This window comes from Ambystoma mexicanum, chromosome 8 (assembly GCF_040938575.1).
Source record: "Ambystoma mexicanum isolate Mex_15411 chromosome 8, UKY_AmexF1_1, whole genome shotgun sequence".
Taxonomy (NCBI): Eukaryota; Metazoa; Chordata; class Amphibia; order Caudata; family Ambystomatidae; genus Ambystoma; species Ambystoma mexicanum.
In genome coordinates this window covers 1,254,729,185-1,254,745,248 of record NC_090929.1, presented here as the reverse complement: position 1 = coordinate 1,254,745,248, position 16,064 = coordinate 1,254,729,185, and the positions used below count along the sequence as shown (strand labels likewise).

The 16,064-nt window shown below is 52.4% G+C and overlaps 1 protein-coding gene across 3 annotated transcripts in view; it reads right to left on the bottom strand.

Moving 5' to 3' along the window:
* Positions 1-16,064, bottom strand: part of IDE (insulin degrading enzyme) — a 2,084,778-nt gene that overhangs the window by 1,123,526 nt on the left and 945,188 nt on the right. For all 3 annotated transcript variants that reach the window (XM_069611370.1, XM_069611369.1, XM_069611371.1), the window contains one exon: positions 14,474-14,554. In XM_069611370.1, the coding sequence (XP_069467471.1) occupies positions 14,474-14,554 (81 nt within the window). The remainder of the gene's footprint in view (positions 1-14,473; positions 14,555-16,064) is intronic.

Sequence of the window (16,064 nt, the reverse complement as noted above, 5' to 3'; positions counted from 1 at the left end):
CGGCGGGCGGGCGTATGGAGGAAAGGGGACTATGGACTCTGAGTAAGGTGGTCAACTAGGGTGAGTAACCTGGTTACACTCCTACGTCCCGTCCCCTTTCCTCCATACTTATGGGAGATTCCCAAGCATTCCTTACAGGAACTACGGGTGGATGGAAAACCCCTTACTGAAAAAGGTTCTTTAACACAGCCTGGCCCAACTGAGCGTCAGCTCTTGAGCTCATGTCTAGACAATAATGCTTACAAAAAGCAGAAGGGGTGGCCCAAGTAGCCGCTCTCGCAATGGTCTCCCAGGGAACATATTTCTGAAAAGCAACCGCGGCAGCCTTGCCCCGCACCAGGTGTGCATGAATACTTTTAGGAGGGTTCAGTCCTTGGACGGTGTAAGACTCCATAATGCAGGCGGTGATCCACCGAGAAATAGTCGCCTTAGACGCCTGCTTACCTTGTGGGTTACCAAAGGTCACAAACAGTTGAGAAGAACTCCTAAACTCCGATATTATGTCCAAATAGAACTTAAGAGCCCTCCTGACATCGAGACCATGCAGAACCCTTTCTGCCTCTGAGGCAGGGTTCTGAAGAAAGACTGGCAGGGAGATCGACTTGTTCAGATGGCACTCCGATACCACCTTTGGCAGGAAAGCGGGATTTGTCCCTAGGACCACCTTATCCTTGTGAAAGACCAAGAAGGGATGCTCCACCGACAAGGCCTGGAGCTCACTCACATGCCTTGCTGACGTAATGGCAACCAAAAAGGACACCTTCCAAGATAGGTACTTGAGGTCCACCGTGGCCATCGGTTCGAAAGGTTTATGGCACAACGCCGTCAAGACCACATTTAGATCCCACGTCGGGTGCGGATTACGAATTGGAGGCTAAAGGCGAGTCAAGCCTGCAAAATGCCTCTTAACCACTCGGTTACTCAGAGTAAGAGCATTGGTCCGTAGAAAGGTAAGCAGAAACCGCTGAAAGATAAGTTCTGCAAGACAGAACGTGAACGCCCGACTCTGCTAAGAAGGATGCAAAGGACAGTACTGTGTCCATTGTAGCCTCCCTTGCGTCCAATGGCTTGTTTCAACACCAAAGACAGAATCTGAGCCGTTTGCTTCTGTACCACATTGTCCGTGTGTATACGGACCACCTTGTTGGCAATGAATGGTCTGAACGGCTTGAGCGCTAGGAAGATCGCCAGAAGCTCCAGATTTATGTGGAGGAGCTTGTCCTGAGGCGACCAAACATCCGAGACCTGAAGAAGATCCAACGTCGCACCCCACCCTAGAAGGGAGGAGTCTGTCGTGACCATCACCGTAGGGACTGGGTCCTGAAACCCTGCACCCACCGACAGGTTGCTGAGAGACTACCACCACTCCAGGTCCACTCTCATGGAAACCGGAATCATAATCAACTGGAGTCCAGATCCACAGCCTGACGGCAAGCGCTCCCAAGAGCCATCTGCGTCCGCCTCATCTTGAGACGAGCAAGAGGAAGAGCCAACACACACGAGGCCATGATGCCCAGAAGCCTCTGGAACAACCAGGCCGACATGCTCTCCCACTGCACAAACATCTGAGACGTGGCTAACAGATCCGCCATTCTGTCCCCGGTCGAGTACACTCTGCAGTCGATCGTTTTCAGAGAAAACCCAGGAAAATCAAGTCCTGCGAGACCATCATGGAAGATTTCCGCCAGTTCACCGACAGCCCAAGATGGAACAGGAGCTGTAGGAGAGATTGAAGATTGCACGCTGCTTTGAACGGGCAAGGGCTGCGTAAGAACCAGTCGTCCAAATACAGATACACATGGATACCCTGCAGACGAAGATGGGCTGCGATCACTGACATCTTCGTGAAGACACGCAGCGCTGAGCTGAGGCCAAAAGGAAGCAGTCGAAACTGGAAGTGCTCCTCTCCCAAAGAGAAACCGAGATATCTCCTATGTGGATTCCAAATCAGAATATGCATGTACACATCCTGAAGATACACCAAGCTGAGCTAATCGCCCATCTGCAAGGAGGACCGTATCTGGCTGGGCGTGATCATCTTGAATTTCTCTTGGGGTAGGAAAAGATTGAAATGGGAAAGGTCTAGGATGGTGCGCAGGCCAGCCTGGTTGGGTTTGGGCACCGTAAACAGCCCGGAGTAGAAGCCCTCCCCTCGTTGCCTGAGGGGAACGGGTTCCACAGCTCTGAGGTCCAGAAGTTTCTGAACCTCGGCTTTCAGCGAGGACGATCCCTAAAGCTGGAAAGGCGGGTTGAAGGGTGGGGTAGAGGATAGGGGTAAGCGGAAGCCCGCCCGAGCGAATGACAAGACCCACCTGTTTTCGGTAATGGTCTGCGACGCCTCCCAATGAGACACAATGCGTCCTCCCACCGCGGTCTCCAGCGAGCGCAGAGAACACTAATTTTGTAGGTTTTTCAGTGGTATTGCCACCTGAACCTGAGAAATGGGTTATTCCCCGAAGGGGTATCCACTATGAGATTTCCGGTCTAGGAAGCCCCTGAAACCAGAGGAGGGCCGACTTTGTGACAATAGCCTCTGGGTTTTAAAGGGAGTTTTAACTAGGACCGACAAGGACTTAGCTGTCTGAGTGCTATCCTTCGTCTTGGTCAGCTCCACATCCGTTGTAGAATGAAAGAGCTCCTTACCATCAAACGGAAGGTCCAACACCTTGTCCTGCACTTCCTTTGAAAATTTGGAGGCATGCAGCCACGCCTGTCGTGAGTTATCAACCCCCAGCATAAGGCCCCGAGCCGAGGTGTCTACGTGGTGAGCCGCAGCCTCCAGGAGATCCTGGGCCAAGACCCTGGCGTCGGATAGTCCCACTTTAAAATCTTCCAGCTTCTCAACCGGAATGAACTCCTGAAACTCCGACAGACCTTTCCACATCCGCATATTAACCCCTGCTAACACCAGTTCGGCATTGGCCTACCGGAGCTGCAAGGCCAATTTAGCGAAAATCTTCCTCCCAATGGAGTCAAGGAGCTGGTCCTCCTTCCCCAGAACCTGAGTAGCCGTCGTAGAAGAGGATGCTGCAGGCCTGGACTGTAAAGTAGCCGCAGCCACCACTGTGGAGGAGGGGGGCGGACAAGACGACAGAGCCACCTCTTCCAAAGAATGTAGCCTGTATCGCGCATCAATTTTTTTATTGACGAAAAGTCCAGAGTGTGGCTTTTCCCAGACCCTGCAGACCTCGGCCAGAACGTCCTTCTGCAAGAACAGGCCAGTACGCTCCAAAGGAGACAGGGTGAACGCCCCAGAAAGCACGCCCTCCTGCGGAGCGGGTGCCTCGGGAACTGGAACATCTAAGAAGCACATCATGTCCAGTATCCGGTCATGAAAAGCTCTAATAGAGCGGGCAGGTCCTTGTTGTCCTGATCGCCCTGCGCGTCATCCGACAGGTCAGGATACTGCTGAGCCGTGTCGGGCATGCCTTGTCCACGGGGGACAATAGGGGCACAGACGTAAGAGTCGGGGAAGGCACCGTAGGCAAGGGAGGCGCCACCGGAGGAGCGGGTGAAGCCGGAGACACGGGTGGACATATCTCCCTAAAAAAGCCCTTTGAAATTTCCCTCATGGGTTCGGTACGCATGTCTGAAATATGTCGAAAAAGGCATCCTCCGGGAACTGTTTTGGTACCGGAGGAGGCCTCTCATGAGGAGGATAATTCCAGGGACATAACGGGGAAGGTTGCCACACTGGCCCATCTCCCGATGTATCCACAAAAATCAAAGGTGCCGACCCCACAGGCAACAAAACATTGTGCGGAAGGGGCATCCAAGCGTTCCAGTCACAAACTGGCCGAAAGGGATACGCACAAGGAACTCTATGTTCACCCACAGAACCAAGCCCGCCCTACACCTGTGGCCGATGGCGTAGTTGTAGGGGTAGCGCCCAAAATGGCCACCGTGGTCGTGGCGGGAACAGCCGCCATTTTGTCATCATCTGAGGGGAACTGCGGCACATGAGGAAGTGAGGCAGGGGTCCCCATCGATGGATCAGGGGTCTTAACTTTAGCCTTAACATAAGGAACCTCGGCTGGGCCGGTACTATGAGGCCTGGAATGTTTCTGCGACATACCAAACGACAAATTAGCCTTCCCAGGAAGGACCTCAGCACTGCCGGTAAAAGAAGAACTTTCCTTCTTTGCCCCCTCAACAGATCTGGCGTCGCCGCAAGAGCGGGTGAGAAACAACCTTCACCGGTAAGGCCTTGCCAGGCCTCTCAGAAATGTTGGTAACTTTAGCCTCTGTACAAGGGACCTCAGACCCAGGTCCGGTAACAGCCTTACTAGCGCGGGCCTCGAACATCCATTCGTTAACACGGTAGCCTCGGGGCATACCCTGGTTTTATTTTTGAGGGAAGCCGATAAAGAGGCCTCAGAGCAAGCTCTGGTACCCCACGACTCAGAACTGGGTCTACAAGCAGCCCCCACAGATTCTCTAGTATCGACAGGCCCCTTACGGAGACCATCGGAGTACAATTATTAGCCCCACTGGGCACCTCAGGGCTATCCCCGGTGACAGAGCGATCAACGCACCTCCCGGCTCGGGAAGAACCCAGGAAGGTGTCTCCCGGCCGGGGTGCTCTGAAAAGTAAAGAACTTACCGGGCATTTCTTTTTTTTGTCGATAATCGCTTGAAAATACGAAGGAGGAGTTCGTCGGAACACCTCCTCCCACCGCTCCAACCAACGTTGAAGTGCCCGGACCGAAGGGGAATCGCAGTAAAAACAGGTGTCCCAACGGTGATCCGGACCCAAACACTGTAAACAAAGAGGATGGGGATCCACCCTCGCGAAGCGACGGTGACACGATGAACAATCTGGAAAGTCTAGTTTGAACGACAGACTAGTACACGATCGCTAGCGAGAGCAAGAGAGGAATAACGGAAGAAAATCTTCCGCGGATGCAAGTGCGTCCAGTCCCGAACAAGCGGAGAAAAGGACTATTGGGCGATGCGTGGGGCGGAGCCAAGATGGGCAGGGGTTACGGCCGCGTGCCGGGCCCCACGCAGGAAAGAGAAAAAGGACAACATTTCTGAAAAAAATGTTGGATGCTTTTTACAAAGTGCTCCGGTCCTGTCCCACAGGACGGAGAGATATCCCATAACTATGGAGGAAAGAGGACGGGACTGAGGAGTATGTTGAATAAATACCCTTGTTTACCGGTTTGCTGGGACAATTTCTGTGCAGTCCTTCTCCAGCAGTGCCTTTACTTCTTCTAATAGTATGTGCCATTCCTCTGGAGTCATCTTTCTGTGTCTTGGCGGGTGGTTGGCTGGCTTTTGTAAATGTTTGATGCAATATCCGCCTGCAACGGTGGACAACACCCACTTGTCTGACGATAGCCCCTCCCATGCATAGGTGAAGTGTGAAATTCAACCCCCTAATGGGGTGGCACGGGAGGGGACTTGTAGCGGTGCGTCATTGTTTAGGAGGGTGGAGCCTCTCCCAGTTGAGATTCTGCCTCTTCCTCTGGATCTTTTATTTCCTATTTGAAAACCAGAAGAGGAAGACTGTCCTTGCGATGGGCCCCAGGATGAAGACTGTCCGCCCTGAGTGTATCCAGAAGAGTGTTGTGAACCCTGACCCCGAAACCTTGTGGAGTTTGAGGGGCCTGGATGTACGTAGGGTTTGTTAATTGACCAAGGGATTCAAGAGAGTCATACTCCTCCTTTGAGCTCTTGAGGGCATCACAAAGCCTTACTGAAAAGCACATTAGGTACCACGTGTTTGTGGGTGCTGGCCTGAACAATTTTTCAATTCTAGAGTTAACCGCCCTTGTGAGGTTAGGGCTAAGTAAGGAGGGCTGTATGCGTCTTTGTATGGACTGTAACAGTGAGAAGAACCGGTTACTTACCAAACTGGCAACTTTCTTTCGAAGGGATGTTCCTCGGATTGTTTTCTCATCTTTGATATAATCCATTCCAGCTTGCTGGCCTTGGAAATTTTTTCCCAGTAGAGGGCGCTGCGCGTCGACATCCCTCGAGTCTGTGTCCCTCGACAGCCTCCGTATCGGCGCCGACATCATCATGAGTACAAATAAACTTGCGCAGCGTCCGTTGATCAGTTCCGTTTTTCAGCTCGGAGCCTCGGAAACGTAACACTCGGTTCCATTCTTCATAAAAAATCTTATTCTGCGAAAATCTAAATTTATAACAATGGCATCTTCACCCGAACCATCGACTCCACGGTCCGGTTTTAAAAAATGTTGCGACTGTGGAATGAAAATGTCTTAAACAGATCCTCAGAGGATCTGTTTGTGGTGCCTGGGATCGGAGCATCACTGTTCGGAGTGTGAGGACTGTATGCCCATGACGGCGAAAGCCTTGAAGGAGCGTAAGGGGAAGTTAGAAAGAGGTATGGCTTTTAAAACTTCTAACCCTTCAAAAGTTTCTTCGGATGAGTCGAGGCATTAGTCTCCTCGTCAAAAGAAACATTCCCGATCTAGATCTCGAAGCGGTCCCCATTATTCTTCGTATTGAGACATTCTAAGAAGAGGCGCTGTAGATCTTCCTCTTCTTCCTCTAGTCAACCGGAAAGGGTCACCTGCCCCACGAAACACAGCTCTCCAGCTAAGTGGGAGGAATTCCGTTAAAAAATGCTTAGCGTTTGAGAAAGCCGCCTCGACCCCCGCAAATGGATATCAAAGATAAGGAATACGTCGGAGGACACAATCCCTTCGTAAAAGAGAGTGGCAGACTTTGTCGCCAAGAATGTCTACCACAAAGTCCTTGTCTCCTTGTGCCTGTTGAGTGTCTGTACTAAAGTGTTGGGCAGCCTTCAAGCAGCAGTTCATTGCATTGGAGTGGATTGTCTAGAGGTGAATCTGCTACAGGCAGTGTGGTCAGGCAACTGGATTGCTAGGGAGAATTCTCCAAAATGGCTAATTTCCCTTACCTACTGAGTCCCTCAGCATCTTTGCTAGATTTCTACGGTTTATTTTTCACCTGGTAAGAGTGTGAGCCTTTTTCCCACTCTTACATGTGTTTTGCTGTGTGTGTGTTACCCTGTGTGTGATCTTGGGCTCTGGAGCCTCACCTACTCCATGGGCATAATGTTTTTGTGTGTTACACAGCAGCTTCATTGCAGTGACACAGGGTTGTCTTTCAGACTTGTCACCGACTCCATTTTTCTGGGACTAACTACTATCTCCGAGAAACATGTAAAGTTTCCATTAACTTTATGTAGTCTCTTTAAACCACAGATCCAGTGCACCCCATCTTACATGGAGTATTGGAAAGGGTTCATTCTTATCCCTTTTTGTCTGTCTCTCTTGGAGCACTGTTTCGCTCCCTTTTCATCAAGACTTGGCTGGTGGAAGTGGTAACTAACCTATTTAACTTAAATAACCATGGTATTGTTTTAGGCTATTTTATAAGCCTCGAACATAAACCCGCTTGACAAAATATATTTTATTTCGACTCTGGCTGGGTTTATTCGCCATTTCTTTTTTTAAAGGTCTTTCTCGTGTTTTACTCTGCACACCAAACCAGGTTTGGTCCCTTTGTTCGCCGTCTTTTCGCGGGCTTCTGCACAGAAGCCCTCCTTAAGGCGCCTGAAAGTCTGGGTAGGCAGGATGCGAGGGAGGGGTCTTAGGACCCCTGCCATGTGTTCCCTTGCTAACCCAAGTCACACTGAGTGGCTGGGGGACTGTACCTGCCAGGACAGCCACCCTGCTGTATGATTGACAGCCAGGCTGTGCGAATGGGGGAAACTGCATAAAAAGTAGGTCTCTGGGACTGGAAAGGCAGAGGTGACACTGGAACGAAAGAACCCACGAGGAGCTGACAGAAGAGGACCCCCTACAACGACTGAACCGCCCGGTGAAGCCCTGTTGCAGGTCCGAATCTTCAGAATCCGACAGAAGATCCTCCAGGAAACTTCTTCCCTTGAACTGGTGGGACCAACCAGTTCGCCCAAACTTCAAGCCAGGACACCTCCTCTGGTCGAATTCGCTGTACAGAGCTACAGTGGGCCGGATAGCCAGGAAGGTCGTACCCTGCTTGGGTTTTAAGGAGCGCACCTTTTATTCGTTGATTTGCTCTGCTGCTGGTTTCTTCCCTGGGTAGTGCAGGACCCTCCACAGTCTTCCTGCTTCTTGTCAGTCCGACAGTCACTTCAGGAACCATGAGCCTGCAGGAACTACCAGGAACGTCCACCTCAGCTACAGCTCCCTCTCCATTTGAAGGTACTGTGAAAATCTGGTGGTTCGTTTCGTTCAGCCGCGGGGAAAGGAACAAGTTACTTACCTGTAACTGTTGTTCTCCAGCATGGGTCTGGCATGGATTCACAAGCTCATGAATATTCCCCGTCGTCAGGCCGGGAATCCTCGGTAAAGAAAAAATCAGTATCAGTTTCGTTTCTGATCTGTCTTTCTTAGTAGTAACCAATCACTGATCTCTGGGTCATACTGCCCCCAGCCAATGACTGCCCTCTACCTAAGCCCCTCCCTTGGCAGCCATCCTCAGATTTGGAAGATGTAAAGTGGCAGTATGACCAAGTGAAGAGCCGCAGAGGGGGAAGGAGGGAGGGTTCGCCTGTGAATCCATGACAGACCCATGCTAGAGAACAACAGTTACAGGTAAGTAACTTGTTCCTTCTCCAGCATGGGGTCTGGCATGGATTCACATGCTCATGAATATAAGAATACATAGCAGTATACAATAGCAGTATACACATGCACAACCACGGGAGGTGGCAACAGGCTCAACATTAAGCAATACAACAACTCAACATTAAGCATCTCTTACCTCCTCACCAGGCTCACCTTAAGCGAACAGGTTGCGCAGCACTGCTTGGCCGACCCTGTACTCCTCCCTGGAGTCTCGATCGACGCAGTAGAATCTTGTGAAGGTGTGCGTCTACCTCCACGTAGCAGCCCTGCAGATGTCCAGCAGGGGCACACCAGACAGGAACGCCGTGGCAGCAGCGATCGCTGTGGTCGAATGGGCTCTCGGACGGCCGGGCAGCGGTCGGTTTGCCAACCGGTGACAGTGCATAATGCAGCCGGAGAGCCATCTGGAAATGGAAGCCTTCGGGAGAGCCTTCCCTTGATTCACAGGTCCAAAGTTCACAAACAGTTGTGACGTCTTCCGAAAACACTTTGTGCGGTCCATGTAGAACTTCAGCGCTCTAGCCACATCCAGCGAGTGCAAAGTCCTCTCGGCCGGAGACGAAGGCGACGGGAAGAAAACTGGCAACACCAATGGCTCGTTGAGGTGGAAGTCCGACGGCACCTTGGGCATAAAGGAGGGGTGCGTCCTCAGCACCACCCTCATGTCGTGAAAAGTATGGAGGCTTGCAAGATGGGGCCTGGATCTCTCCCACTCGTCGTGCGGAGGTGATGGCCACAAGAAATGCTGTCTTCCACGACAGGAACTTCAACGGTGCCGAATGCATCGGCTCGAATGGGGCACCCATGAGCCTGGTCAGCACCAGGTTGAGCTCCCACGCCGGGGCAGGTCTTCACCGGCGGGAACGATCGGAATAGTCCCTTCATAAATTCCTTCACCAGGCGATGAGACCACAAGGACGCCCGTTCTGTAGTTCTGGTATATCGGGAGATGGCAGCCAGATGCATCTTGATGGAGGCGTGAGCCAGTCCAGCTTAGGCCAGCGACAGTAGGTACGGCAGAGGGTTAATCTTCTGTGCACAGCACCAGACAGAGAACCTCTTCCACTTATGTCCATAGCATTTGAGAGTTGAGGACGCCCTGCATTTTGCAAGAACCTCTCTGCAGTCAGCCGGGATATCGTATCCTCCAAACTCTAGTGCTGCAGGAGCCAGGCCTGCAAGTTCAGCGACTCCGGGTCGTGATGGAGAGAAGATCCGCGTCCGTCGCCAGCTTGATAGGTGGGTACGCTGACAAGTCTAGAAGGTCCGGGAACCAGATCTCTCTCGGCCACGCCAGTGCGACGACGATCATCCTGGACCTCTTGAGCTGGTTGATGAGACGGAGCAGCAACGGCAACGGAGGGAACGCGTACAGGAACAGGCCGTCCCAAGGGAACGAGAAAGCATCACCCATGCTCCTCGGTTGTGCAAACCTGCTGGCGAACCTCTGGCACTTGGAGTAGGTCGCCGTCGTGAACAGGTCGATCTGGGGTTTGCCCCACCGTTGAAAGAGCCGATCCACTTGGTCCTGGCGCAGTTCCCACTCGTGGCACGAGAGCAGCTTCCTGCTGAGTGAGTCAGCAATGGTGTTTTTTATTCCTGCCAGGTGGAAGGGAACCAGAAACATCCCCTGGGCGACGGCCTAGAGCCACAGATCCTGGGCCTCCTTGGATAGGGCTGGGGATCTGGTGCCTCCCTGCTTCCGGATGTAGAACATCGTGGTGGTGGTGTGGGTGCGCACGGGCACCCCACCATAGAATCGCCCGACGGAACTCCTCGTCGAGCGGGATCCTGTCTTCAAAGCTGCCCGCCGCTTGAATCCAGCGGGCGTCGAGGAACTCTTGTAGCGGACGCATCCGAAGTCTGCAAAGGGGCACAAGGTAGATGCATGAGGACATCATCCCGAGGAGGGACTTGATGGACCTCATTCTGGCCACATCCGTGGCTAACAGGCGCTACACCTTGCCCAAAATGGCCTTCGTCCTTTCTTCTGACAGAGATGCCAATCGCTTCACTGGATCGAGCTTCGCTCCCAGAAACAGTGCCACCTGCGACGGGACCAGATGGGATTTGGGGTAGTTGATGGCGAATCCCAGCTCTGTGAGCAGGCGGAGGGTCCTCGCTGTGTGTTCGACGGCGAGTTCTCTTGACCTTGCACGGATTAGCCAGTCGTCCAGGTAGGGGTAGACGTGGATCCCTTGCAGGCGCAGCCGCGCCGCCACAGGTGAGAGGCACTTGGTGAACACCCTGGGTGCCGACATTAATCCGAACGGCAGGGCTCTGAATTGGTAGCGACGCCCCTGGACTACGAATCTGAGGAACTTTGTGTCCTTTTAGAATGGGGATGTGGCAGTAAGCATCCTCCAGGTCCAATGACGATAGGAAGTCACCCTCCTCCAGTTGTTCCAGCATGTGCTGGAGGGTGACCATCCTGAATTTCTGTGCCTTGATGTACTTGTTCAACCGACGCAGGTCCAGGATGGGGCGCCAACCGCCTGTCTTCTTTCTGACGAGGAAGTATCTTGAGTAAACTCCTGAGCCCCGGAGCCTCTTGGGGACGAGCTCGATGGCACCCTTCTTGAGCATCGCCCTTACCTCCAACAGCAGTTGAGGGACGTGATTTTCCTTCCTGGCCACGGGAGGAATGCGAGGACACGTATTTTGAAATTCTAGCAAGTATCTGCGTGCCAGGGTGTCCAGCACCCAACGGTCGGTGGAGATGGACTCCCACACGCTGACGAACTTAGTCAGCCTGCCTCCCACCGGGGTGCTTCGGTGGGGGCCTGAAGCGACGGCCGGTTCAGTCCTGCTTGGAAGAGGCCTTGCCGCCTTGGCCTCTTTGCCGATGGCGGAGACCCTCCTTGCTTACCGCGGCTTCTGTATGCCTCCTGGGACGAGGAGCGGGCCGCCTGGCGGTAAGTAGAAGAGGCACCGCTGGATCCCTTGGAGGCTCCCTGTCTGACTCCAGAGCTCCGAAAGGGACGCCGTCGCTAAAGGACTCCTAGGGCTCGGGCTGGTTCCGTGTCTGTCTTGATGGCCTGGAGGGACTCATCCACCGTCTTTCCAAACAAGTTGTTGCTGTCGAATAGAATGTCCAACACTCTGGTCTGGACGTCCTGGCGAAAGTCCGTCGCCTTGAGCCATCCTCGTCGTCGGAGGCAAACCCTGTTGCCCAGTTGGCAAAATCCGGTATCAGCAATGTCCGTTGCCACCGTTATGGCGTGATCCGACGCCACCTCACCTTCCGGCAGAATCTGTAGGGCCTCCGCCCTCTTGTCATCCGGTAGGAAGTCTAGCAGAGGAGCTATCTTGAACCAAAGCTCCCTGTCGTAACAGGCCACAATCGCTAAGGCATTGGCCGCCTTAATCGTCATCACCGCCGACGAAATGACTCGTCGTCCCATGGAGTCCAACTTCTGGCCCTCGCTGTCAGGCGGGGAAGTGGAAGTTGAAGCCGCCGCACCCGCTGCTTTCTTCTCGGCTGCTGCCGAGACGACAGAGTCCGGCGTGGGCTGGGCCCTGAGGCACAAGGGTGCGGAATCGGGGACCCGGTACTACTTCTCGTACCTGTCCCTCTTGGCGGGTGTCGTGGAAGGGTTCTCGAGGATAGCCAGCCCCTTGTCCCAGATGTTGTCGAGCAACAGCACAGCGAGGACCGTCTTTCTCTTGGCCTCTCGTCGTTGGTAAAGAAAACCTTCCTTTTTCTGTTCCTCAGGGCAGAGCTGGAAGAGCTCGGATGCCCTGGCTATCATGGCGTGAAAAGAGCCAATTTCGTTGGGAGGAGAGGCCTGAGGGGGGGGGGGGGGCAGGGGTGATGACGGGATGTCCGTTGTGTCATCGCCGTCGTCGTCCATCCCTGTATACTCCTGAGGGTCCGGCGAGGGGGATGAGGGGTCCACAGGCCTCACGGGCACGAAGGGCGGAGCGGGTTGGACTCTCCTCCGCTTGTTCGGAGGGCTTCCCGACGGGCCTGGTTCTGGATCCTCTGTCGGGGTCAGTGGTAATCTCGTCCTTATCTCAGTACATAAGGATTGGATCGTCAACAAAATGGCCGCCAAGCTATCCTGGGGCTCGGGTAATGGCTGCGACGGACGGGATGGCTGCTCCACTGGGCCGTCATCGCCATCGTCGCTATCTTCGTTCACATCAGCGGGAACCTTCCCCTGGGATCAAACCTTCTCGAACCTCTCATTGAGGCCTATGAAACTCTCGTTGAGGCCTTTCACGGTTTCCACCGGATCCTCCTCGGAGGCTGAAACTGAGTCCATAATGGCCACCGCCTCCCCCCTCTTTTTCCGCCGGGGTCTTCACGGGGGTCTTAACGATGGTCTGGAAAGAGGATTCCCTCCGCGGTGGCAGGGAAACTCTGGGCCCCGAGGCCGCCTCCACTGGCGTAGCCTCTGCCGGCTTTGCCAGGGCCGCTGCGACAACCTCGATAGAGGCCTTTGCCGGGTGGATCAAGGCCCTCACCACCTTAGGTGAGTCCTGGGCCTTCGCTTTGGGGGGAGGGTCATCGCCTCGCTCCCCCTCGGCTCCCTTCGAGATCGACCGGGGCCTCTCCAGAAGCTTACCCGGGTTCTCGGACTTCCTCTTCCCCGAACCAGAGCACTGGCTCATGGTTGATCGTGCCGGGGAAGTCACGCCCTGCCTGGCAGCCGAGGAGTCCGACCTTTCGGCGCTCCCGGTGCCCGCAGACTCGCGGTGCTTGGCCTTCTGTTGGGCCCCCGTCGCCGGGATGCCCTCACACGACTTAGAAGACCGCCCAGACTTTTTCTTCGCCTTCTCACCTGCTGTGCCCTTCTCCAGCAAGGCGGGAACGACTATCTTGCTTGGTCCGTTCCAACAGGTTCTTGCAGAACGCACAGTCCTTCTCCACGTGTGTCTTGTCCTCATGAAGGCAGTAGAGACATCTCGAATGCTCGTCCTCCTTGAAAACATTTTGCAATCTGCATCCTGGGCAGCTCCTGAACAGCTTGGATCCGGGCGTCGAGCTTCCCTTGTCCTGGGCCATGTCTGTTGAGGTAGGCCACAGATCTTCTGGAATCCTCCAAGAAGCGTAACTTGACGAAAACTTCACCCTTGAGGGGCGTAGAAGAATAACGAAACGGGTCCCCGTTATCGGAAGTAGAAACGGTGGAGCTTGAGGCTCGATTAACCGAAAAAAAGAGAAAAATCTCCTGAAAAAGCACGAAAACGCAGTAAAAGCTCGAGAGCTAAAACACGAGGACTCCCATCACTTGAACGTGTGGTAAAAATCTGAGGATCGCTGCCAGGGGAGGGGCTTAGGTAGAGGGCAGTCATTGGCTGGGGGCAGTATGACCCAGAGATCAGTGATTGGTTACTAAGAAAGACAAATCAGAAACGAAACTGATACTGATTTTTTCTTTACCGAGGATTCCCGGCCTGATGACGGGGAATATTCATGAGCATGTGAATCCATGCCAGACCCCATGCTGGAGAGAGGTGCAAACCTTTGGTAGTTCGCACCTTTCTCATGCAAACGTTTTGCCCGTAGTAGTTTCAGCCGCGGGCAAATCACTTAGATTCGTATGACAGGATAACTTAATGTAGGATGTATTAAAATGAATACATTTCAAATGTCAAGGTATGCGTCATGGTCATATTGAAAATCATACAATTCATTTTGATAATGAAAGTGTTAATTTGTTAGCAAATTCATGTTTGTACAGAGCTTTATTCTAAAAACATGTTAATAAACAAAAAAAATTGGTAAAATAAACTATCCTTTCAATAGCATGAAGGCATGCAAGCATGGATTATACAACTCATAAAATAAATCCTATGGTTGCCCCAGAACAGAATAGGTTATTTCACTGCATCTCGTTAGGTACTGCACTTACATGTAACAATCCTGCTATCTTTGAGGTATAGCCTCTGGGCCGTTCTTTATCTTTGAATCTGAAAGCCACAGCATTTAAATCCTAAAAGGAAAATAATTGTATTATTATACTTGAACAAGATTGGTATCAATAGCCGGAGTTTCAAAGTTAAATGGCACAAAATAAAATGTTACTCACCGTAGTAACTAGAATACTAATAGTCCATATGCTTGCCTCCAATCCTGTATGGAGGTCCCCAACGAAGACGGGATCAAAACCTTCTGGCGTTGAAAATATGAGCTTCCCCTTTAAAAGTAACAATAGCGCTCGGAGGTGCGGCCATGTCCATGCCCCCTAGCCCGGCCTTCAAGCAACTCACCTCAGTCCCCTTTTACACACCGGACACTATCATACCTGTTCCTGGACATTGCGTGCATTTTATTTAACTATAAGGGGGGATGGATGGTGGTGGTATGGAAGAAAGGAGACTATGTACTAGGTGTATTCTAGTCACTACGGTGAGTAACATTTTATTACTCCTACGTCCTGTTGGGAAGGGGGCTGCCCCGTCACACCCCCACAAGCACTTTAGAGTGAGGCGAGATGCATTCAAAGCACTGCCATTGGCCAGGGGCGAGGGGGGACGGTGAAAGGACCACCTCCTAATATAAAGGACCCCACTTCAATATAATCAAATATAATTAACCCACATAGTGTAGAGCAGGGCGCAAGCTAGATTGCTATTTTGCGTAGATATTAATAATATAGGTAGAAGATAAGGCTTGCGCACCAAATGCGGCATTGAATGCACTAGGCCCAAATTGGCATACAAGAGAAGAACTGCAGCCATGCCCGAGCTCCCATGAGGACAGCCTACACCTCCAACTCCCACAATGTGTATTCATTGTTCCAACAGTGTTGCAAAGATGTGTTTTTAATGAAGAGGAATGTGCCCTTGTGATCAAGGACCAGTGCCTGGTGTGAATGTTATCTCACATTGGCGAAAGTATGACGAGGCCCATCCCCAGGCGACCATGAGTTATAGCCCATATAATTGACTAAACCTTAAGATCCCTGAATTCCACGGCACCAGGTGCCCTTTGACCGCCAACCCCAAAGTAACAAGTCCTGAAATGTTCAATGAGGACGGACAGGGCACATCGTTGAACGACAATCCTATGACTTGTATTGCGAGGTGCTGGGAGGGATAAATTATTGTTCAAAACTAGGGTTGAGACCTTGGAGCCCGATGGCGGGGACGGGGGCGAGTGAATGTGTGTGTGAAGGTTAGAGTGCCCCAAAACCTCCATTGTGCCGGTCTTAACGCCTGCCAGGTGCACAGTATAGTGATAAAGTAGCATTAGGTTAGGAGTGTAGTTAATTTGTTCTTTGACACTCCACGTGAGAAGATCACTGCAGCACCCACATAATGGAAGATGGATGGACTGGGCTGGAACCAATGACCTGGCATCTCTTATGGGGCAGGCGGATTAAGTATAGGCGAACACCAAGCAGCCATGCAGGATTTTACTATTCGTTTTGCATCATCTATGACTATGTTTTCCTTTATAAGATCTAGCTTGTGCAACTTTTCGGCAGAACTTTCTTAGCA